Source organism: Felis catus, chromosome B4 (genome assembly GCF_018350175.1).
Source record: "Felis catus isolate Fca126 chromosome B4, F.catus_Fca126_mat1.0, whole genome shotgun sequence".
Lineage (NCBI taxonomy): Eukaryota > Metazoa > Chordata > Mammalia > Carnivora > Felidae > Felis > Felis catus.
This window is the reverse complement of record NC_058374.1, coordinates 131,575,735-131,599,730: the sequence shown is the minus strand read 5'-3', so window position 1 is coordinate 131,599,730 and position 23,996 is coordinate 131,575,735. Positions and strand designations below refer to the sequence as shown.

General features: G+C 58.8%; 3 protein-coding genes across 4 annotated transcripts; all 3 read right to left on the bottom strand.

Moving 5' to 3' along the window:
• Window positions 1-7,813: 7,813 nt before the first annotated feature.
• GALR3 (galanin receptor 3) lies at window positions 7,814-9,442 on the bottom strand. The gene is made up of 2 exons (XM_023257781.2): window positions 9,011-9,442; window positions 7,814-8,603 (listed from the first exon to the last, which is right to left on the bottom strand). Exons 1-2 carry the CDS (start codon window positions 9,367-9,369, stop codon window positions 7,814-7,816), a joined length of 1,149 nt encoding a protein of 382 aa, XP_023113549.1. The 5' UTR covers window positions 9,370-9,442.
• A 5,452-nt stretch (window positions 9,443-14,894) lies between these two features.
• GCAT (glycine C-acetyltransferase) lies at window positions 14,895-20,975 on the bottom strand. 2 transcript variants are annotated; one of them, XM_045062344.1, is made up of 9 exons: window positions 20,726-20,974; window positions 18,920-19,050; window positions 17,880-17,981; window positions 17,265-17,411; window positions 16,628-16,782; window positions 16,413-16,495; window positions 16,063-16,234; window positions 15,499-15,620; window positions 14,895-15,215 (listed from the first exon to the last, which is right to left on the bottom strand). In XM_045062344.1, exons 1-9 carry the CDS (start codon window positions 20,919-20,921, stop codon window positions 15,064-15,066), a joined length of 1,260 nt encoding a protein of 419 aa, XP_044918279.1. In that variant the 5' UTR covers window positions 20,922-20,974; the 3' UTR covers window positions 14,895-15,063. The 2 variants fall into 2 exon arrangements, with proteins under 2 accessions (XP_044918279.1, XP_044918280.1); XM_045062345.1 differs by lacking the exon at window positions 14,895-15,215 and having other exon boundaries at window positions 15,587-15,716; window positions 20,726-20,975.
• A 499-nt stretch (window positions 20,976-21,474) lies between these two features.
• On the bottom strand, window positions 21,475-23,718 carry H1-0 (H1.0 linker histone). Its single transcript, XM_006934030.5, has one exon. The coding sequence runs from the start codon at window positions 23,388-23,390 to the stop codon at window positions 22,806-22,808; it is 585 nt and encodes a 194-aa protein (XP_006934092.1). The 5' UTR covers window positions 23,391-23,718; the 3' UTR covers window positions 21,475-22,805.
• Window positions 23,719-23,996: the final 278 nt, after the last annotated feature.

Genomic DNA, 23,996 nt, shown 5'->3' with positions numbered 1-23,996 from the left:
AGTACAGCTCAGGTCATGCATGATCTCGCAGTCTGTGAGTTCGAGCCCCGCGTGGGGCTCTGTCCTGAGCGCTCAGAGCCTGGAGCCTGCTTCCGATTCTGTGTCTCCCTCTCTCTCTGCCCCTTCCCTGCTTGCTCTCAGTCTCTCTCTTTCTCTCTCTCAAAAATAATAAACAATAAAAAATTTATAAAAATAAATACATACAATAAACACATACAAATTAAAAAAGAATTTAAAAAAAGAACTTAGGGAGCAAAGGGGTAGGAGACCTGCCAAGGGCATCCTAGGTACTTGGGTACCTAGGTACTTCTGAGACCAGCCATCTCCCAGGGCAGCCTGCTTTGCACTGGCAGAGCTGAGAGGGTGGAGGGTTCTGGGACTTTATGAAATTGCCCTGAGATGACTTCAGGTGTTTCTAGAACAGCCTGACAGAGACTCACTGGCTGACTCCTAAAAAGTCCTTGGCCTGGACCAAGCCATCCCCACCTGGAGAGCCGGATGCATCCTCCTGGCCTCCTCCTGGCCTCACCCACCCACTCCTGGCCCTGTAGCCACATAACCAGGAGAATGGGTCACTGGGACGAGTGAAGGGGCTATGGTCCACTCCCTCCCCAGCCCGATAGGCCAGTCATCAAACACTTGCCAGACCGCTAGGCAGTCGGCCAATCTGCCTCACCCCATTTCCAGCCAGGAAATGTCTGCAACCCCAAGTCTGTCTGAAGAGCCAGCCAGTCAAAGTCAGCGCCAGACATTGGCGTGAGTCAGAAAGCACACAAGTGGGCCCTAAGCTGGCTGAGCTGGGCAGGGGGGGTAGGATGGGGAACTCTGCAGAGGTTACGGGGCACAGGCATTAATTCTATTACCGGCTGCTCTGGGAGTTACTGAGTTGCAGGCAGGGGCGGGGTGGGGGGTTGTGGAGCAGGAAGAGGGGAGGATGTGGGGGCAGGCAGAAAGAAGAAATCCATATCCTTTGATGTCACCTTCGGGGTCGGGTCCTTTGCTTTATACCTCACGTTTCATTCACGTTAGAAATACTTATTGCCGGGCGCCTGGGTGGCTCAGTCAGTTGAGCGTCCGACTTCGGCTCAGGTCATGATCTCACAGTTTGTGGGTTCGAGCCCCGCATCAGGCTCTGTGCTGACCGCTTGTCCAGAGCCTGGAGCCTGCTTCGGATTCTGTGTCTCTTTCGCTCTCTGCCTCTCCCCCGCTCACGCTTTGTCTCTCTTTCTCAAAAATAAATACATGTAAAAAATAAAATAAAATAAATACTTATTGAACACTGGCTATGGTCTAGGCAATGTTCTAGGTGGGAATTCAGCAGTGAACAAAAGGACAAAAACCCTGGCAAACAGAGGTTAAGTGCTTGGAGAAGAATATTCACATGTTCTCACAGCCATCCGTCGAGATAACTAGCCTTGCTACTGCTTTTGATGGCGAGGAAAAAATACGGCTTTGCCAGAGGGATCCAATTGGGCAGCTGGGCTCCAACCTGGGCCCACCCCCAGCGCTCACACTGTTTCCACCATGCCTGAAATTAAGGCCTTCTCGGAAGCAGAGTTTCCTAAAACTAAGGGCGAGGACATTGGCTGAGCTCCTACTACGTGCCAGCAGGCCCTTAATACAAGTCCTTTGATTTAGTGTTTGCTAGAAAATGTAAGATAGCCAACATATTGCTGCCGCCATTTTCTAGATGCACAAAATTGAGGCTCAGCGAGAGAAAGTAGCTTGCCGGGGCCCAGCCCAGGTCTAACGTAATCTCTGCCAAGGTTTCCAAAGTGCCAATGTCCACCCGTGTCCCCCGGGACTCAGTCGGGATGAACGGATGATGGTCCCTACTAGGGGACATCTCAGTCTCCATGACCAGTCTCGGGTGTAGGGAGGGTCTGGCCCTTTTCCTACCAGTCTGCTTCCCAGACTGCTTCAGCTATGGAGCCCAAGGCAAGGTTAGGAGGTCAGGAAGCTGGACTGATGCCCGGGCAATCCCAACAAAGTCCCTGGCTCCCTGCCCCCGCCCCAGCTCTGCCTCCCAAAGGGAATCACACACAGCCCCAACCCCCCCACCCCCCGGACACTGGCTCGCTCTCAAGTGAACACTGAGGCCTCAGCGTTTCAGGGAGGTATGATCACCTCGTTTTATACATAAAGAAACAGGCTCAGGGAAGCAAAGGCATCTTTCCCGAAGCCCCAGCCCAGGCACCAGGGTGTCCTCTTGTCCCTGTGATTGGTCCATGCCAGCCTGGTGACTCTCTCCCACTCCGAAAGCCTGGGAGGATAGCACTTGGTGGTCAGCGCGCCCAGAGGGGCACAGGTGGGTAAGTCGTGCCTCCTCAGCTCGATGGTGAGGGGTGTGCTGGAGACGGGGACCTGCCTGGGAAGCCCTGACAACGTCGCATACAGTTGGTAGCAGCCAGTGAGCACCCCAGGGTGGTCTGCCTCGATTGGGACCTGGCTCAGACAGAGCTCAGTTCTGCGGGTCACCGAGGCATAGAGAGGTCAGAGACGTGAAGTGCAGGAGGCAGGATTCAAACCTGACAGTGTGGCTCAAAGTCCGGGCCTTTTTTTTTTTTTTTTTTTTTTAACGTTTATTTATTTTTGAGACAGGGAGAGACAGAGCATGAACGGGGAGGGTCAGAGAGAGAGAGAGGGAGACACAGAATCCGAAACAGGCTGCAGGTTCTGAGCTGTCAGCACAGAGCCCGACGCGGGGCTCGAACTCACAAACCGCGAGATCGTGACCTGAGCCGAAGTCGGACACTTAACCGACTGAGCCACCCAGGCGCCCCTCAAAGTCCGGGCCTTGACCCCTGCGCTGTGCCGCCTCTCTGATTGGACCTGGCAGGTCCATGAGATGCTCGGGCTGGCACCCTCCCCAGCACCCCCTAGCATACCCCCCAATGGCCCCTAAGTCACAGGTACTCCAAGCTGGTACCCTTGCCCCCCCATCCCTCCACGCCACCCCTCCTCCTGCTTCGGTATCACCCCTACACAGAGCCTGAGCCCCTAAAACAACCTGGCGGTAAGCAGATGCCTCCATAAATCAGAGTCTTGTCCACTCACCCCGGACACAATCCCACCCCTGCACCGCCCGTTTCTCCGGCCTCGTGCCTCCTTGGATCCAGCCAGCGGCTCACAAATGAGCCCTGTGTCAGGGCTGAGGAACTGATGTTCATTAACAGGAAGTCTCCGGGCGGTTAATTGGCATTTATGTCCCCAGGCACACACCTCGAAGTTGATAGATGATGCTGTTCCCGCCAGCCTGAAGCCGGGTGAGGGGTTCAGTAGCTGTGCCAGGGCCCTCACCTCGCCCACCCTCCCCAGGACCGAGTTTTAGCCCTGGCTACAGCTGTTACACAGGGCGGGGTGAGGCTGGGGGTCACCTTTGCACATTCAGGTTCCTCCCTCTGCTTCAGCCAACCCCTTCCTGCCTCTTCTCTCTAAAGACCGTGGAACCGAAATCAGGCCCAAGGCAGACCCAGCTCTGTTTGGGGCTAGCTCTGTGATCTTGGGCAAGTTACTTAATCTCTCTGAGCCTCAGTTTCTCCATCTCCAAATTCTAAAGCAGATGAGACACAATCCAGGGCCAAGTCCAAGGCCTGAGCGTAGCAGGTGCCCTGTGGACACCCCCTACCATACCCCCCCCATGGCCCTGAAGTCTCAGCACGTTTCCCCCTCAAGCCTGTGCCCCTGTTATCCCCACTGCCACCCCCAGTAGCCCAAGCCAGAAGTCCGGGATGTCATCTGGGACACCCCCCAACATTTAGTCACCAAGTCCCAATGACTGTACCTTGTAAGTGGTTGTCCTGTCTGTCCATACCTCCTTACCCACTGTCAACATCTTGGATGCTTTCATCTATGCAGATTCTCACACCAGTCTCCCCACTGGTCTCCCTGCCCCACCCCCCCTTCTGCCCCCACCCCCCTGAAAGCCTGCCTTGCAGCCAGAAAGTTCCCTAAAGGGTAAATCTGGTAAATTTACCCTTTTGTTTACAACCTTTCGGTGGCTCCCTGTTGCCCTCAGGACAAAGGGCAGCCTCAGTTTCAGACAACATTTACAGAATCCTTTGCAACTGTCTCCACCTCTCCCACCTCCCTTCCTGCTGAGGCTCCCCCGTACCCTGTCCCAGGACCGTGGCCCCTCACGCTGTGCCTGACTCCGGGTGGCCCATGCACATGTGTGTTCTTCCGTCTTTCCCTTTGCCATCTGCCCTAATTAACTCCCACTTCAGGACTTGGCCTGGGCACCAGCTCCCCTGGGAAGTCTTCTCTGCTTGCCCAAGCCGGGTTACGGTCTTCCGGGCTCCCCCCTACCCCCATGCTTCTGCCTTTTTTTTTTCCTGGCAGAAGAAGTCTGTGCCTAGCAGGCGCTAAGGCATCAGCGCTGCGGGCCCATCCCTAAGAGGTTTGCACAAATAGGAAGGGAAGGAGACTGCAGAGTTCAAACCTCCCTCCAACTAAGCTCCTGCCAGGACCCCCAGGCTGCCTCAGGCTCAGCCTGAGATCCTGCAGGGGGCTCGGGTTGGTGGATTCTTCTGGGCCTCGGAGGATGGCCAGGGCTCATTCAGCCTGTCCTCTAGCCCCCGGCGCCTGCCTGTGGCCCTACAGGACTCACAGCTCTCTCCTAACCGAAATCCTACGACTATCTTCCAAGCATTTCATTAGCCCCCTGAAGCAGACCCGGGAGCCTCCGAGGCCAGGCCCGAGCCCAGCAGCAGGCCGCCAATCTTCCTGCCAAATCCAGGGCAAAACAGTTTCCCAGCCCTAGGCCAGGCCCTTGGCGGCAACCTCCCCGGCCAGGGGCTCGCGGAGCACCCCCTGGATTGTGCTCTTTGCTGTCTGCCTGGCCTCTCTAGCCCAGCCTCTGCACAGAAACGCTGGGGGCTATTTGACCACATGCTTGACGGGGCCCGTCCTGAAACCCTTCAATGGCATCACCACCTGCCTGAAGGATGAAGTTCTTGCTCCCCAGCTGGCCCAGGAGGCTGCGGGATCTCACTGCACCCAGCTTCCTGGCCTCCCAGGCCTCACCCTGCCCTGCTTCGGCTGCGCAAGCCCGCGACCGCTCCCAGCTGCACCGGCCTTGGCATGGGCTGTTGCTCCACCTGGCAGGCCCTTTTCACCTTTCTTTTAGGAAGATGCATATTACATGGGATAATTAAATGCGTATTAACTCCTGTGGAACTCCTACTTGGCTTGCTCAGGAAGGCAGGAGTTTCCTCCTCTGCGCCCGTTCAGAACTGTGGGTGTTCTCCTGTTCTGGCCCCATCACGCGGTGCTCTTGTTTCTTCTTTTGATATTCGGCTCTCCAGCTAGACTGAGAACTCCTGGAAGGCAGGGACCAGGTCAAAGTCCTGCCCTCTCTGTCTCCCCCTCGTGGCATAGCTTTCTTTAGGCAAAGCACTTAAATGTTTGGGGGGTAAAGGAAAGAAGGAAGGAAAAGGTCATCTTCTTCTTCAAGTATCCAAATACCTGCTCTGTGCCTACTCTGGTCCGGGCTATACTGTCCTCCATTAGTTGGGGCTTCTGGGCTTCCTCTTCTATGGATTGATAGAGAGAGAGAGAGAGCAAGCAAACCGGGTAAGGGTCAGAGACAGAAAGGGAGAGATAATCCCAAGCGCTGAGTCCGACGCGGGACTCCAACTCACGAACAGCGAGATCATGACCCGAGTGGAAGTCAGACACTTTTTTTTTTAAATTTCTTTTTAATCTTTGTTTATTTTTGAGAGAGAGAGAGAGAGAGAGAGAGACAGAGTGCGAGCAGGGGAGGAACAGAGAGAGAAGGAGACACAGAATCTGAAGCAGGCTCCAGGCTCTGTGCTGAGAGCCCGAGGCGGGGCTCGAACCCACGAACCGCGAGATCATGACCTGAGCCGAAGTCGGACGCTTAACCGACTGAGCCACCCAGGCGCCCCTCTCCCCATTCTCCTCCGTAGGCACTCACCATTGTCTCGCGGCGAACTTCAGATAGTCTTAGATGTTCTCCCAGTGCCTGGCCTGCCATGAGAGCCTTCTGTCCGGCCCAGTTAGGATCCCAGCTCTGCCGCGAATTTGCCATTTGACTTTGACCAAGCCACCTCGTCTCCTGGAGCCTCGGTTTTCCCTTCTGAAGAGGGAGGTAATATCTCTTGTCTGAGAGGCACAGGCGAGCCAGCGGAGCTGTGAGTGAGGGCCTCAGGGAGGTAGAGGCCGTGCTGGGTGCTGCAGAAGCAGGCAGCATGGCGCCCCTGCCGTCCCGGAGCCACTCCCACTGCTGTGGCCTGAGTCAGCCGTGGGAACCTTAGCAGACATGTGCGAGAAGGGACGCTGGCCCAGGTGTCAGGCCCCTGCGATTGGGCCCCTGAAGCAGCCACTTCCCCCAGCTGGTCTCAGCCTCCCCGTGTGAAGGGTGACCGACACTGACCCCTGGGTCTGCGGCAGGTGGCAGGCAGCGAGGAGGACTCAGCAGCCGCCTACTGTCACTGAGGGACCTTCCCAGGGTGCCCGGCAGCCGGGAGGCGTGCCAGGGGGACGAGGAGGCCGTTAAGATCTTAGGCCTCAGCCTGAAGCTAATATATATTATTGGCGTGTGGTGAGGCGGCGGGGGAGGGAGGGAACTGGGTAGTTTTGCAACCGTCAGGACTGATTTATTGGTTAATTAGGAGGTTTCCACAGTCACCGACTACCCTGCTGTGTGCATGGATGGGAGGGTGGGGGCCACAGGGCAGCCGGGACTGCTGGGAGGCCAGCTGGGACCTGAGTGGGGCTCCGTTTCTCACCTGATCTGGGAGCACCAAATGGCTGAAAAAAATAATGCAAGGGGCTTGGGTCAGGCCGTGGACCTGGGACTCGGTAGCTGGGACAAGCCCATCAGGACTTGCCGGCCCGAGTACTGAACAGAACTGTCCCAAAGAAGAGGACTGGGAACTCTCTGAGATTTCCAGACATCGAGTCAAACGTGGGAGCTGCTGGTTTAGGGAAGAGGGCCGATGCAGGATCAGGAGTCAGGAAGAACCAAGGAAAACCTTGGAAACCTTGGAAACTTGAGAGCCGAGGCCCCCAAAGTGGAGAAGGCCGTTCCACTGAGCAGAAAAAGTTAGATAGCGGTGGGTTTGAATCCAACTTCTGCCAAACACTAGCTATGTGAGCTTGGACAAATCACTAAACCTTTTTCTTTCTTTTCTTTCTTTCTTTCTTTCTTTCTTTCTTTCTTTCTTCTTCTTCTTTTTTTTTTTTGAAGATTTTATTTTTAAGTAATTGCTACGCCCAGCATGGGGCTCCACCCCACAATCCCGAGATCAAGAGTCACACACTCCACCGACTCAGACAGACCCCCCCAAATTACTAAACCTCTCTGATTCTTGGTTTCTACATCTGCAGAAAGGGAACTAATTACGTATCTACCTTGCAAAGCTGCTTCGATAACGAGATTGAAGAACGTAGCACCGCGTAAGATGTACAGAAAATGCTTCACGACTCTTTGCTAAATCAGCGGCTAGGGATACATGACCCAGGCCACGCAGCCTGGAAGGGAGAAGCGGCTTGGCAAAGGGTGGTTGAGGAAGCAGGGCCTAGAAGGTTGGAAGGGCGGGCAGAGGAACGGCCCTCCCGCCAGACCGGCTGTGGACAGAGTCTGGGGGCTGCCTGGCCAGGGGGCTGCGCTTCGCGGGGGTGACCCAATTTCACCGCCCAGGGGCGTCCACGGGGGCTGGGGCCCCAGCTCGGCCAGTGCGTCTCAGAGGACCCCTGGCGTTGGCGCGTCCCCTCGTCGCCGTCGTGCCCTGGGGGGCAGCGGAATGACGGAAAGACGGTCATCCGGCAGAGTGGAGGCGGACCGGGTTTATTCCGGTCCCGGGGCCGACGAGGCTCGCCCGGCCTCTCCGACGCGGGCGGGCTCCTCCCCGGGCCCCCCGCCCCGGCCGCCGCCCGCCGGCAGCCTGCCGCGAGGCCGGGCGTCCCCGGGGCAACCGGCAGGGCCCGCGGTGGCGGGGCGGACGCGGCGGTGGGCGCGGCGGGCGCCCGGGGGGCAGCGGGCGTGGCGGCAGCGGCGGCGGCGGCGGCGGCCGCAGGGCCACAGGCGGCGGAAGCGCGCGCGGAAGTGGCGCGAGGCGAGCGCGTAGACGAGCGGGTTGAGGCAGGAGTTGGCGTAGGCGAGGCAGTGCGAGGCCAGGCGGCAGGCGTAGGTGGCCGGGCTGAAGGCGAAGCGGCCGAACCAGAAGCAGAGGATGAGCGCGTGGTGCGGGCCCCAGCAGAGGGCGTAGAGCGCGGCCACCGCCAGCATGGTCCGCCCCGCGCGGCCCGTGGCTCTGCGCCGGGCCTCCGCCGCCGCCGCGCCCGCGGGGCCCACGGCCGCCCACAGGAAGCGCAGCGTGCGCGCGTAGGCCAGGCTCACCACGGCCACGGGCAGCAAGTAGCCGGCGGCGAAGGTGGCCACGTCGAGGGCTCGCCGGCGCGCGTCCTCCCAGGCGGGCACGCAGAGCTCCAGCGCGCCGTAGCGCACGGTGCCGTAGTAGCTGAGATAGGGCGCCGAGAAGAGGGCCGCCAGCAGCCAGACGAGCCCCACGGCGGCGCGGGCGTTGCGCGGCGTGCGCAGGGCCCGCGAGCGCAGCGGGTGCCGCACGGCCAGGTACCTGCGGGCGGGCGCCGGGTCAGCGGGGCAGGCGGGAGGGCGGGCGGCCCACACCCGCGCCCTGGCCCCCGCGTGGACGCTGCGGCCGCACCTCTGGGCCGGCGGCCTGGCCTTCCGCGTCCGGACGGCCGGAGCGACGGCGCGACCAGCCTAGCAGGGTGGACTGCGGGGGTGAAGGGAACCCACACGCCAGGCGCTTAGAGCGGTGCCTGGCCCCTAGCCGGGTTGGCTTAGAGGCTCGGAGGGAAGGGGCTTGCCCCGGGGGGGGGGTCGTCAGCTCGAGAGTGAGCCTGGGTTGCACCCCAAGTGTCGAACCGCGAAAGCAGGTGTGACCGCACCCTGGCGGGGTGTGCTCCTTCCTAAGAGATCTGTTCAGCCCACCCGAGCCGGGCCCCAGATGCAGCGCACCTGTCCACCGAGACCGCGGCCAGCGTGAAGCTGCTGGCGTACATGGTGAGGTAGATGAGCAGGTGCACCGTCTTACAAACGAGGGCCCCAAAGAGCCAGGCGTCCAGTGTGTAGATGGCGGCCTGGAAAGGCACGCAGCACAGGATGAAGCAGAGGTCGGCCACCGCTAGGTTGAGGATGAACAGGTCCGTAGTGCTGCCCGGCTCCTGCCAGGCACTGGGGCTGGGCTGCAACAGCACGGCCAGCACTAGCCCGTTGCCCACTGTGCCCAGCAGGAAGATGATGGCAAAGACCACAGGCACGGCCACGGCCCCCACACTCCCCGGGCCGTCCAGCGAGACGTTCTGCGCATCAGCCATCTTTCCCTCCGATGGGCACCTGGGGAGAAGAAGCTGGAGGGCTCAGACAGGAGCCCCCAGCTCTGGTCACGTGACCCCGGGGGCTCGATCGATCCCCGCCCCTAGCTTGGGCCTGGCCAGGTCTGGGGGGGGGGGCGGGAAGCTCATGGGGGATGGCGATGGGAGTGGGGAGACAGAGCCAAGAGTGACCACTGAGACCCACGGGGCAAGCCTGGCAGTCACGTAGGTGTCTGAGGTGGGTTTTTCCATTTGCTCGGGAACACCCCCAGGGCTCAGGGCACAAAGGTGATTACTAGGTGGGCGCCTTCAGGCAGAATGCGGTGAGGACATGGCCGATGGGGGAGGGGCCGCTCCAACCCAAGGTGCTTGTATATCTAACTACCTTATTTCCCCGTGGGGATTTGAAGCGCAGGGGGGACTCTTGCACATGGGTCAAAGGCAGCAAAGCATGGGTGGTATCCCTGAGTCATTGCAAAGTCCCCTTTGGTGAGAGCCCCACAGTGGCACAGCTGGGAAAACCGTATAGGTCACTGCCCCCTCTTTGCACAAGAGGAAATTGAGGCTCACTCGGAGAGGGGACACGGGAGGCTGAATAGCACCCTTGGCGTGGCAGATCGGGGCTGCTGCCCCCGTGGTGCCCTGACTCCCAGGCTGGAGTGCTCCACCCACAGCCTGTAACAGGTGGTGCCTCTGACCGCGTGCAAGTATTCGCGCGTGCATTTATGCGAGCTGCGCCCGCTCTCACCCTTGCCCCACCCTGCGGCCCACATCGGCTACTACCTGTGGATCCCCCCGCGTGCCTGGGGCTTCCGGGATGGTGGGACAAATTAAGGGCGTGGGGCGGCGGGGCGGGGGGTGGGGTGGGGTGGGGGAGCAGCAGGGAGGAGGGAAGAAAGGGAATACCTGCGCCCCCAGTCCCCAGCATGCAGCAAGCCCCCTGAAGGTCAGAATAGGCAACACCCACCTCAGTTCTGGGCACTGGGCCCTGCTTGATCCTGGGTGAACGGGTCAGGCTGAGGCTGCCTCTTGGCTCAGTGGCTGCCCCTTGGCGCCTCCCTGCAGGTGCAGGTCTGCCTCCCACTTCTCTCTTCTCCTTTAAGGCACCTCCTCTGCTGAGCCAGACTTGAGCACTCCCTCCGGAGTCGCCACTAGCCGCCGCCTGCCGCTGCCTCCTCCCCCTCCTCCTCCCGCTCCTCCTCCTCCGTCCCTGATTTCCCCCAGGTGGCATGCTCTTCTGCCCGGTCCTTTTCTGCCTCCCTGCGCTGCTTCTGCCTCTTTCTGCAGTGAGTAACCCATTGATTCTCTGAGAGTCGCTTTGGAGTTAACCCCTCCGTGTCCAGGGCCCAGCCCATTCATTGCTGGTACTCTCACCTCCTGCCTTAAAAGACTCCATCTTCCCTCCCTGCCCCAAGTAGAGCTCTAACCCAAGCTCAGCAAGGATTCCTCATCTTGAATGGAGTGCCCTCGGCTAGGAGACCAGAATGGGAGTCTCTCTTCCGGAGACCAGATGGGACTCCTCTCCCAGGCCCTGGGAATCCCGGGGGGGGGGGGGGCCCATCAGCATTCCTAAGCTCGTTCCAAAGATTCAGTCTGGCTGAAGACGCAGGGGTTTTGTGCCCGTGCGGAGTTTGGCTTTAGCCTGAGGGCAATGAGGACCTAGTGAAAATTTTAGAGTGGGGACAGGATCTGCGCGTTTTCGTTCATAATTAGTTTATTATGGCCTGGGGTGAAAAGGATGGGCAGAAGGGGAATGATTTAATGCCTGACCCGTTAGGAGCCTCTTGTCGGGGCAAAAGGCAGAGAGGTTAATTGGTCTTGGTAAATGGCTGAGTAATTCAGTCAGTCACGCGTGGGCTTCTGCTTGGAACTCTTGGAGGAGTAGGCCACATGGCCAAATGCTTCGGGAAGGTTAGAGAGACGAGCCCCTTGGAGGGACGAGGCACGCTGGATTTCACAACAATGAGGTGGTGGGTAAACTGGACACGTGTAGTGGGGGCAGAAGACAATTTGCAATAAGTGAAGGGAGAGAAGAGGCGGCAGGGACTGAATGTCTTTCTGGAAGCTGGGAGGTTGGGGGGAGGGGACGTCAATAGGAAGTCTGCGGAAGCGGACAGAAAACAGAGGGGACCCTGATGGAGTCAGGACTTGCATTCAAGGCCCAAGGAGCTGGGGAAGAGACTCTTCAGGCTAGCTCCTCCCACACCCCTGGGATTTTCACCAGCGCTCAGAGGTTGTTTCTTGAAAGCCTGATGTCACTTACCCCAGAAGCAGAGCATCCCCGAATCTTTGGAAGCAGACATTCACTAACCAGAAGATATTAGGGATCATACCTAGACTGTCCGGAATTCAGAGCTATCAGAATTGAATGAAGGATTCGAACTGTAGAATGTGGGGCGCCTGGGTGGCTCAGTTGGTTAAGCATCTGACTGATGATTGCCGCTCAGGTCATGATCTCACAGTTCATGGGTTCAAGCCAGGGCTCTGCACTGACATTCTGTCTCTCTCTCTCTCTCTGCCCCTCCTCTGCTTGTGCGTGTGCTCTCTCTCAATAAATAAATAAACTTTAAAACTTAAAAAAAAAAAGGGGGGGGGCGCCAGGGTCGCTCAGTCGGTTTAGCTTCCTACTTTGGCTCCAGACATGATTTCACAGTTTCTTGGTTCGAGCCCCACGTCGGGCTCTGCGCTGACAGTTCCGAGCCTGGAGCCTGCTTTGGATACCTTGTCTCCTTCTCTCTGCCCTTCCTCTGCTCACACTCTGTCTCTCTCTCTCTCAAAAATAAAAACATTAGGGGTGCCTGGGTGGCTCAGTCCGTTAAGCGTCCATCTTCGGCTCAGGTCATGATCTCACGGTCTGTGAGTTCGAGCCGCACGTCGGAATCTGTGCTGACAGCTCAGAGCCTGGAGCCTGTTTCAGATTCTGTGTCTCCCTCTCTCTCTGACCCTCCCCTGTTCATGCTCTGTCTCTCTCTGTCTCAAAAATAAACATTAAAAATAAATAAATAATTAAAATATTTTTATAAAAATATTTAAAAAAGTTTATAAAAAATAAATAAAAAACATTAAATGAAAAAAATTTTTACTGTTTATTTTTGAGAGACAGAGACAGAGTGTGAACAGGAGAGGGGCAGAGAGGGAGGGAGAGAAGCAGGCTCTGAGCTGTCAGCACAGAGCCTGACATGGGGCTCGAACTCACGAACCGCGACATCGTGACCTGAGCCGAAGTCGGACGCTTCACCGACTGAGCCACCCAGGCGCGCCCCCTAAATTTTCTTAATTAAAAAAAAAAAAAAGTGTAGAATGTCATGATCACTGAAAGGCAGCATTGTAGGATCCCAGCCTCGGTGTGCTGAAGTTTTAGAATCCTTGACTGTCAGAGGTCTACAACCACCCTGAACCCGGAAAGCCCTCAAGAGCCCTGACACACTACCCCCCCACCCCCACCCCCACCCCCGCCATCCCCTCAGGAGCCTCCAGCCTGGAAGGCTCCCCCCCCCCCCCCCCCCGGCCCAGGGCAGGGCTCTGGACGGGCTGCTGCAGAACTAGGGCAAGAGCTCCCAGCAGGTCAAGGCCGAGCCGCTGATAGAGCCAGAGCGAAGGAAGGAAAGCGGGAGGACCGAGGGAACCACAGAGGGCCGGCCACGGGGCAGGCCGGAAGTACGCGAGGTCATGGCCGAGCCCCGCGCACCCCTGGCGCCACCTCTAACCTTGCTCCAGGCGGCCGGAGCCTTGAACCTGGAGCCCAACGCGGAGGACGTGTACAGCGCGCGGTGAGAGTGGTCTCTCAAGCTCCCCGCCCGCAGGAGGCAGAAGTGCGGCTGATCCTTGGCCGGCCTTCCGGCCCTGCGCCGCCTGTCGCTGGCAGCGGGCCGCCACCAGTGGGCCTTAACACGTGAGCCCAGAGCTGCTGCTGCTGCTTCCTACCAGCCCTTCTGGACGGCGGCGGACGGGAGCCGGCGCAGCCCCGCGAGCTGTTTGATGCCAGGGCGCGTTACTTCGGCAAAACGGCTTAGGGTGTTGCGGCCGTGCCGCTGCCTCCGCCGGCCGCCGGGGGGCGCAATGGCAGCGGGGGCGCCCAGGAGCCCCTGGAAGAGGAGGCGCGTGCTCTGCGCCACTGGCGGGTGGGCCCGGGCCCCGCGTTCTGGCCTCGCTGGATACGCCACACCTGCTGCCGGGACGCGTAGCCCCGCGGCCGGCTGCGGCCACCCGGTCTCATCCGCCGGCCTATGCAGATCGCGCACATCAAGCTGCTGGCTTGGCCCGGGGCTGGCGCCAGGGCTCCGCTGTATGCGCCCGCGCCAGGTCCACTACCCTGTGGCAGCGGCTTGCAAATATCCCAGCTGCTGATGTGGCCACAGCAGTCCTCTTCTCTGCACTGCCGTCTCCCAGCCCCTGGAGCTCCTGATTCCCAGCCTCAAGCTCCTCTAGACCACAAGCTAGGAGTCCCAGAATCCCAGTGAATTGGCCGCAGCTCCCCCAGATCGTTCGTTCTGACATCCAGGCTGAGGGCTGGGACGGAGGTGCGAGGGGACAGAGAGGACAGACAACTTCCCTGTTGTTAATGAAGGTCCTTTTTCACCCTCCCTGCCCTACCCCCAGCGAGGTGCGTGCTTCCCGAGGCCACACCACGCCGAGGCTGGCGCTGCCGTGAATCAGCCCCCATCCTCCCCGGCGCCCGACACCGCGCCCGTAAAGCTGAGTGGGGAGGCCAATGGAGAGGCAAGGACCAGGGACAGCGACTGCGGAAAGGGGGTTGTCATCACGTCCACTAGGGGAGCAGCGAGCCTTTGTTGGGGACAAGGGTGGACGGGGCCTTGGCAGCAGCAAATCGGCTCTCCCGGGCTGCCCAAACAATTGGGAGGCCAAGCCCTGGATGGTGGAGGGGGCGGGGCGACAGCAGCCGGAGCCTGAGTTCGCTGCGCCCCCTGCTGGCCGATCAGCAGGCCAGTAGTCCTCGGAAGGAGCGCTATGGAAGGACCCCGAGTCATCGATTAACATCCGCTCGGTACACTGGGACTGAGGCATACACAGGTGAAAGGCTGCCCGAAGGCCACAGAGTCAAAGTGGGCTAGAATACATGGTTCCAGACTACCAGGGGCCTTTCCTATAGTGACCCGCATTCTCTCCTTTGGGGCTAAATCCTCTGCCCCTCCTTCCACACACGGGGTGGGGTGCCCGGCCCCTTCTGATCTGGGCAGCTGGCAGCCATCCTTTGGATAGGGAGCAGAAAACGAAGTGTCCACCAGGGCTAAACTCTGGAGGCTGCGGAGTAAGTAGGGTGGGTGGGGCGGGAAAGGGCCTGCAGGGCTGGGGCTCAGCCAGCCTTTGGAGCAGCACAGAATCCAATTGTGTCACATGGTGGCCCCTGCCTGCACTATCCCAGCTGCCTGGGTCTCATCTTAACTTGGGGCAGGTGGTCAGCTCTGAGATCTACCCAGGAGCCTGCCCTCAGAAGCCCAGCTCCTGCCCGATTCTTCAGCTGGTCACAGGCCTGGGCCTGCTCAGAGAGAATAAAACACACCAACATGTCAGCCCAGTTTCACACTGTTGTTTGACACAAGATCACGAGCACCGGCCATGCCCCAGCCCAGTCTTAGGACTCTGACAGGGTTCAGAGCGTCTGGCCTGGGCTGACCAAAGGCCCCTTTCGTTAATGCGGAGGGAGGGGGACCTTGGCTGTGCCTGTCACCACCCAGGTCAGGGTAGTGCCCCATGCAGCCTCCCCACCTCCACGAAGGCCTCCACACAGCGATCGATGTCCTCCTCGCTGTGCACTGCTGAGATCTGCACCCGGATCCGGGCCTTGTTCTTGGGGACCACCGGATAGCTGAACCCGATGACAAAGATGCCTGGTAAGGCAGAAAGGGTCAGCCTGGGGCTCAGCGGAGCCAGGCAGGCTTTGAGGGACATGACACACGGGTCCTACTTGCTTGACGGTCACAGAGGGCAAGGGAGGTGCTCAAGGTCTCGCAGACATGCGACCGCGTCACGGCCTGGGATTTTCAGCTTGGACAGACAGCAGGTTTAAAACGGGCGGTAGGGTGAAGGTATGGGGGAGCGTTCACAGTTTAGGGGTTCCCTTCTCTTTTCTCTTAGGCCCCCTGGCTGGTCCTCTTGTCCCAGTTTCCTTACCTCTCTTTAGCATGTCATCTGCCATGCAAGAAGCCAGCCGGGCATCACCCAGCATCACAGGGCAGATGGGGTGATTGGCTCCCAAGATGGTGAAGCCAGCAGCCTTCATCTTTCTGCGGAAGCTGTGGGGCACAGCTGGGTGTCACAGGTAGCCAGGGGGCTGTGGGGCGTTCACACCCACTCCTGCTGGGCATGTGATCCAAGATCTGTGCCCAAGTCTGCAGGATGGACCAAGAGAGACAGATGCAGACCCAGAGAGGCAGATGGAGAGACGGGCAGAGAGGCAGACCAAAACGGCGGGCAAAAAGACAGGACTGACAGGGCGGGGAGACACAGCATCGCTCTCAGAGAAATGCACCAGGAAATGGAGGGAAAAGGCAGAGGCAGAAGAGGGAGGGGGGCGGGCGGGCAGCTTTTGGCTAAAAGGGCTGAATCCCGCTGCAGTCTGCTGGAGACATGCTAGGGGCAGAGGCAGAACCCGTAGGCACGGAGCTATGGGCCTGGGCGGGCACACAGGAGCAGCTCCCCGACCCCAACCTGTCCCACCCCTGCCAGGGACCGCACCGCTGGGTCTTGGCCGCCATAGACTGGACGATGGCATTGCTCTCCATGAGCAGGTCCAGGGCCTTGGAGGCACAGCCGGCGACAGCAGGGGGCAGGCTGTTGGAGAAGAGGTAGGGCCGAGCGCGCTGCCGGAGCAGGGACACCAGGGGTTCAGGCCCTGTTGTGTAGCCCCCTGAGGACAAGGGCAGGGACGGAGGTAGGAGTCAGAGGCCAGGTGCCAGAGCCTACCCTCCTGAGAGGGTGGTCCATGCTGCTCTCTTCCCCAAGTCTCTCCTCACCACCTTCCCGGAGACCCCTCCAGGGCTCTGCATGTGGATAAGGGGACCTCAGAGGCACAACCCGACAGGTACCTGAGGCTCCACCCAGTGCCTTCCCCAGCGTGGAGTTGATGATGGTGACCTGGTCCGTCACACCCAGCAGCTCATCCGTGCCCCTGCAAGGGAAGCTACCACTGTCACCGCTGGCCGCCTGAGTGCCCGGGGATCACACGTTAGGGGCTGGCTTCCTGGTTTCCCACCCGCCCTTAGAAGCCTGACCCAAGGCCCCAGGTGATGCATGCTCCCACCGTCCTGTGGCCCCCAGGAAGCCAGTAGCATGGCATTCATCCACAAAGACCAGGGCACCATATCGAGAGGCAAGGTGGCAGATCTCCTGCAGGGGTGCGATGTCACCATCCATGGAGAAGGCCCCATCCGTGGCCACCAGGCGCAGTCGATGCTTCTGCAGGGAAGAAGACGTGGACAGGTGATGGCTAGTGTCTCACGTTGTGCCAGTCTACCCATTCTCTGTGCCGCTTCAGGCTCTAAGAGCTCACCTTGCCCGGTGTCTGGGACAGAGGTAGGCACATAAGCATACTGCGCTGGGGCTGGAACCTCCCGTCCCTCCCCTGTGCCTCTCTGAGCCTTGCCCACCTCTTCAGGGGCAGTCCTGGTCAGCGAGAACAGCTCAGTCTCCTCTCCGAGAGGGAGGGTGGGGCAGGGCGATTTCTATCCCTGAGCTCATCTCACCTATATGCCTAGCAGGCCCTGCCACACATAAGGTGCCAAAAGTCAAGGCAGCATGGCACAACGGAATAAAGCCTCGGGGCCAAGGGATTTGGGTTCGGATCTTGATTCACCGGTGGGGAGGCTGAAGAGCTGGGCAACAGCCCAGTTCTTGCCTCTGTTATCCCTGGGCCTTGCCCCACCTGGGCCTCATCCCACCTGGGCCTCCTGCAGCTTGGCCTCCAAATCAGCCATGTCCAGGTGGCGGTAGCGGTACTTATGGGCCTTGCAGAGACGGATGCCATCAATAATGGAGGCATGGTTCAGCTCGTCCGACAGGACTGCATCCTGGGGGGTCAGCAGGGCCTGGAAGAAGGCAGTTGGAGGAGAGCTATCACCCAACCACCTAGGGGCCCTCCCTCCCCATGTCTACCTGAGTCAAAATTTCATTGCCATCCAGGGCACTCCTCTGGACAGGGAGGCAAGGAGCCCCCATCTGCCTCTATCTGGGTCCCCGGGGCCCCACGACTGGGCCAGACCAGGGCCCTGCTCCAGTGAGAGCAGGGGAGAACATGTTCGGTGGGTCCCTGGCCCCTGCGGCCCCCAGCCTTCCTGCTGATGTACGTTATCCCCCCAGTGCCCTGCAAGCTGGCCCCACGAAGGCCCCAGGATTCCTCCTAGGGCACCTACCTGGCCCAACCTTAACCTCCGTAAGAAATGGGCGCTGGAGCGGCTAGGCGTGGCGCTGGCATCCTGCCAGGTTCTGCCTGTCCGCTCCCAAGCCTTCCACAGCCTAGCAGTCCTCACCAACTCCCACCTGTGGCCCCCTCACACCTCAAAGAGGCCAGCGTTGGCATCAAAACAGCTAGGGTAGAGGATGGCATCCTCCCGCTGGTGGAAGCGGGCTATCTTTGCTTCTAGATCCTTGTGGATGCTCTAAAGAAACAGAGCGAAACAGGTGTTAATGCCCGCGGGGTCGCACGAAACAAGTTCTGGGCTCCCTTCACTGCGAGGGTTCCCCCAGAGCCGACAGGACCCTGGCGGATGGTTCTCAGGAATCAGGGACTCCCTAGCTGTCCTTCCTGGTTGGATCGTTGTAACCGGGGTCTCATGTGGAATTATGGGTGATATTGGCGAGGGAAGAGGTCTTCCCGACCTCAAACTAAGTGCCTTTTTTGGTTGCTTAATAGCAAAGAAAAGGATTACATAGGTTCCTGTGGGCCTCGGCTTTTTATATTTGAAAGCTGTCCAGTCTGGGTGAGGGTTTTGTTGGAAAGTGCCCTAGCTGGGAGTTAGGAGTTCTGCCTCTGATAATTGATTTCACTTCACCCTCCCCTTGCTCAGGAGATGGGTAATAATAATCAATCATCTTGAGCCCAGCCACGTGGGTTAAAAATCCCATTTTAACAGGTGTGTGCCCTCGGGGTAAGTCATTTAACTTCTCTGGGCCTTAGCGTCCTCATCTCTGTAACAGAGACAAGAATATCACCTGTCACTTAACGACTGTCAGGAGTATTGATAACGAGTGAACACCTAAGCGCCGTTTCGCATTTACATATGTTTATTTTGTAACATTCACAAAATAAAACAGTCCACATTTAGGGAGCATTGGTATGTGCCGGGCACCGTTGCAGGCATTTTTACACGCAGGGGGCAAAGGGATGTTCAGAGAGGTCGAGTTGCTTTTGCAACAGAACAGAAGCCCGAGCCCGGACTCTCTGGTGTAGGGCATCAGGCTACGAGAGGGCCCAGGGCCCTGGGATGAGCTGAGCTGGCTAAACGGGCCCTGCTGACTGTGGGAAGCAGACAGTCGGGGTCAGTGCCCAGCGCTGGGGACAAGGTACCCTCCAACCCCCGCAACAGCCACTGGGTACCTGGGTCCCGCAGATGAAGCGAGTGGAGCTAAGGCCGGCTCCGAACTCCTCCAGGGCCTGCAGACCTGCCTGGATCACCTCGGGGTGGCTGCTCAGGCCCAGATAGTTGTTGGCACAGAAGTTAAGGATTCCTGAGGTGGAAGAAGGTATGGACACAGCAGCTCAGGGCAAGAAAGGGCTTAGAAAAGTGTCAGTGCCAGGCCCTGGGGACTCAGGAAACGAACACGGATTCACCCTTGAGGAGGCAACAACCACACAGTACGATCCATTCTGGGGCAGGACGGGAACTAGGGGCCCCTAGGAAGTACCAATAGCCACAGGACAGGGAGGGTCAGGAAAGGACTCTCAGAGTGGTGCCTTGAAGGGTAAGAAGTTGAAACTCTGGTTCTGAATCACATTCCACCCAAGGAGGAATGTAGCCCTACCTCACTGGCTTCTCCTGTCCCTGAAAACTACCAGCAACTCCCTCATCTGGGCCTTGGTTCCCTCGTGGGTAAAAAAGGGCTGGGTCAGGTGCCCTCTGTGGACCTCAGACTCTACACAGTTGACTTTGCTGCCTGGTAAGAATCACATGCCTAAAGTGTGGGGGGGGGGGCGGGGGGGGGAGGGGGAGTGTTTCTGAGACATCAACTCCTGAATTATAAACCCGGAAGTGAACACAGCTGGCATGAGGGGGACACTGAGGTCCACAGGGGGCGAGGTTCATTCAGCTTAGGAGCTGTGCCTCCTAACTTTCCCATGTTTGGACCTGCCCCAAGCTTCCCCTGAGGGGAAGGCAGAGATCTGGGGGGACCTCAGTCTACAAATGAGTACAACAGCACCAAGGATCCAGGCCGATTTCCTGAGCAGAAGGCAGGCTTGGGAAATTATTTGTAACCAGCACCCACCTGGGTCCTGGCACAGACAAGATAGATAGCGACTACCAGTTAGACAGAAATGAGGGAGGTGCCAGGGTGGCTCAGTTGGGTGAGCGTCCAAGGCTCTTGACTTCGGCTCAGGTCATGATCTCACAGTTCATGGGATTGAGCCCCGCACTGGCTGGGGTTCTCTCTCTCCCTCTCTCTGCCCCTCCCGGGCTCGAGCACACTCTCTCAAAATAAATAAATTAAAAAAAAAAAAAAAAAAAAAGGAAATGAGGAAGTCCCAGTGGACGAATTCATGGTGTGGCTTCTGCAGCAGCCCTCAGGCCCCTCGCTCGCTGTGACTCTGGCCAGGCATTTGGCTTCTCTGACCCATTAGGTGACCTTCCAGCTCCAATGTACCAGAGGACCTGGACCAAAGCCCAGCTCTGCCTGCAGCTAGCAAGGGCTTTGGGGCAAAGCCATTTCATATCTCTGAGCTTCAGCTTCTTTGTCTGTAAAATGGGATTCGTTCTCCCCTGTATCGGGGTTTGCAGGAGCCCACGTGCTGAGCAGTTGGTAGAGGCCAGCACAGGACAGCAGCCCCAGAAACGCAGGGCTTCTGGCCCCACCTTCCCTCCACCCTTCCTTGAAGCAGCCAGGTGGGAACCAGCTAAGTGTCTCTCTTTTTTTTCTCACGTCCTCACAGGACTGGGCCTCACTCCAGTCCCGACGTCTGAATCAAAAAGGTGCTCAAGGGCAAATCACCCTCCTCCGCGTAAACAGGCTTAACTAGGTTAACACCTACCACTGGGAAGTCACCCAGCTAGGAAAGGCGCCAGTGGCTACGTGTGCAAATACTCCCACCCGCCCACTGCCGTCAGGCCCTCCATTCCAGCGCTGGCCTCGGAAGGGCCCTCGAACACCCAGCCGGGTCCGAAGACTCGCAGGCGGGAGGGGGGGTTACCTCCGGAGACACCGTCCACGTGGATGCGCGGCCCCTGACGGGACGTAATGACCCGCTCGCTCTTCCAGGTGCCAGCCCCGCGGATCGCTTCCAGCTCCTCCTCCAGGACGCCGCGCAGCTGGGTCAGCGCCGACTGCGCGCGGCGGCCGCGGGGGGCTGCGGAGAGACCAGCGTGGAGGAGGCGACAGGCCCACATCGCGCCTGCTTCACCCCAGCACGCCAGCCCGTCCAAGAGCGGCGCTGGCGCTGGCGCCGCCTGGTCACGTGCCCGGGGGCTGGGCCACACCAACCAATCGGAGCAAGAAGGCTGTTAAAGGGGCGGGGAGACGGGCCCAGGGATGGGTGGGGGCGGGGCCTGGCGGGATCCGCAGCGGATGAAAGTGGATTGATGTGTAAGTGGAGACTGGAGCGCTCCTTGTGGGGGAAGGGGAGGCGCCTCCGCGGAGGGTGGCGCGTCAGGGCCCAGCCCACCAGATCCCCCCCCCCCCAATCCCAAGTCCCATTCCCTGCCTACACACCCACCGCTCGGAAGGAAAGGGGGGTGCACTCTGGACCCCAAAGGCAAGAGCCTAGAAGCAGGCTGAGGCACGCTCTGTACTCTGCAGCCCAGTCCCCCGGTCCCTGTCGACCTCTTGGAACCCTCTCCCATTCTCAGGTGCAAACGTCCCCGGATTTCACCCCTGCTCGCCCGCCCCATTGCTCCTCATTCGCCTCCAGCCTTAAAACGGAGGAAAAACGCACCAACGAGGTGTTTTCATTTTTCGATTTTATTTTAAAGTTTTAAAATTACAAAGACAGCAAATTCTTCCCGGCACAAATAACACTTGTTTAAAAAAGGGGTGGGGGGGGGAGGGCGTTTGACCACGCGCAAGGACGCGTTTTCCTATTTTATTAAAAATAAAAGAAGACTGTACAGGTTTTTTTCTCCCAGCTCCCGGGTGTGAAACGTTAAGTACTAGCCCTAGATATGTATATATACATATACACACATACACACAGACCTAGCTCTGTGAAGCTACTTAGCAATTCAAAATTGACTGCAGTATGTCTTACTGTCCACTCCCCGCCCACTCCCCCCCCTCCCCCATCTACAACTACTTATAAAAGACTCCAAAGTAAAGAGGTCGGGAGGTTTTTAAGTGGCGGGTGGCAGGGTTGGAGCCCCACCAGGCCACCAAGCAAAACCACCTCTTGTACAGGAGGAACCAAAAACCAGGGGGAAAGAAAAGAAAAAAAAAAGTCCTATGATACAATCCAATTGTGTGGAAAAACCCAAGTTTTAACAGGGCACACTGAGGCACTTGGCTGACTGAGTCCCCACCCTTCCCCTAAAGTTTCCACTCCATTTTAACAGGAGACTTTCTGAAGCCACAAAGACCCCCCAATGACTAGTTTCCAGCTGACTGAGAGAAGCCACAGCTTCTCAGACCAGCTGTCACATGGACCCCCCCCCCCTTCCCTAGGACAATAGGAAGGCCACAGGGGCAGACCAACAGTGAGAAGGAAACTGGATTTGGACCCCCCACTGCTCACTATTGGAAGATGGAAGTCAGCCCAGAGAGGGTTCCCCCCCGCCCTTGCCATCCAGCTGCTGCCACCCCTCCCCTCTCCCCGCCGAGATTCGGAAACTCTTCACAGGGGTGAGCAACCTAGAGAAAGCTAGCTCACCTCAAAGATACTCCTACAAACCTTACAATTTCTGGGCTCCCCCTCATCTAGTCAGAACAAGCTGCCTTGCCCATTCTCTCCCGCCCCTCTACCTTCATAGTGAACAAACCATCCAAACAAAACGCACAGACCCATCCAAATCCCCAAACCCATTAAGTAGATTAATAACAAGTCAACAGAACAAAAGTACATTCTCATCATTACAGAGAGATTTGTTGTTGCTGTCTTTGCACGATTGGTTAAGGAAAAATGAATTATTCCCTAATGTCTGAGGAATCCAAATTCTGTCTCTTACACAGTCAGGATAGAAAGGGGCAAAGGATTGCAGGTGAAGATCAAGAGAAAAGAAAGGAGAAAAGTATTTACAGAAAACAGGAGACAGGCAGGAGTGTCCGCAAGAAAAGCCTCATTGTCACTTCTTCTTGCCGGCCCTCTTGGCACTGGACTTGGCTTTGGGCTTCACTGGTTTGGCCTTCTTGGGCTTTGATGCTTTGACTGGCTTGGCTTTGACAGTCTTGGGTTTTTTGGTTTTCTTGGGCGTGGCAGCCGGCTTCTTCTTGGCCTTCTTGACTGGGGTGGCTTTGGGCTTCTTGCTGGGAGCTTTGGAGGCAGCCTTCTTGGGCTTGGCCGCCTTCTTTGGGGTGGCCACCTTCTTGACTTCCTTCTTCGTCTTCTTGAAGGCCACCGACCTCTTGGGCTCATCGCTTTTGGCCAGCCGGAAAGACCCCGAGGCACCCACCCCTTTGGTCTGCTTGAGGACCCCAGTGGTGACCAGGCGCTTGATGGACAACTTGATCTGCGAGTCGGCATTCTCACCCACCTTGTAGTGGCTTTTGATGTACTTCTGGATGGACTGGCGCGAGGAGCCAGCGCGGTTCTTCTCCGCCTGGATGGCAGCCACGATCATATCTGAATACTTGGGGTGGTCTGTGGACTTCTTGGAGGCCTTGGCCCGCTTGGGCTTGGCCGCAGGGGCGGACGTGGAGTTCTCGGTCATGGTGGCCTGTCTGGTCCTGCGGTTGAAGGAGGCGCCTTCAAAAGGGCCAGCCCTCGTCGGAGGCCGAGGAAAGCCTTACTCGGGAATCTGCTCTGGCGCTCCCGAGTCCCCGGCCAGTCCGGGCCCCGGCTCTCAGGGACCTGGCTCGGGTCGCGGGAGGACTCGCCGGGCCGGGTCTGCGTGGCCCAGCCCCGCCGGTCTGTCGGTCGGTCGGTCTCGGCGCCGGGCTCTGGCTCGGGCTCGGGCTCGGTCTCTGGCTCGCGCTCTGCCTCCGCCTCCGCCTCCTCTGCCTCCCCTTTCCCAGCTCCGCGTCTGGCGCTCGGGCGGCGCATCCGGGTATTTAGCGGCGGCGGGCGGACCGCGGTGAGGACAGGGCTGCTGGCTGCCTGCTCCCGGCCCGGAATGGCGCCGCGCCGCCGCCATCTGTGTTTCTTCCGCCGAGCAAATCCGACCTTTCCCCCCGGCCCGGGCCTCCCCGCTCCCCGCCGCCGCCCGGGACCGCTGCCTGGCTCCCTGGGCTCCCCCGCCGGGCATCCCGCCGGCCCGGCCGCCGCCCCCCGCGCCCGCCACGCGCCCCAAACGGCGCCGAGGACGGCTGGTGCGCCT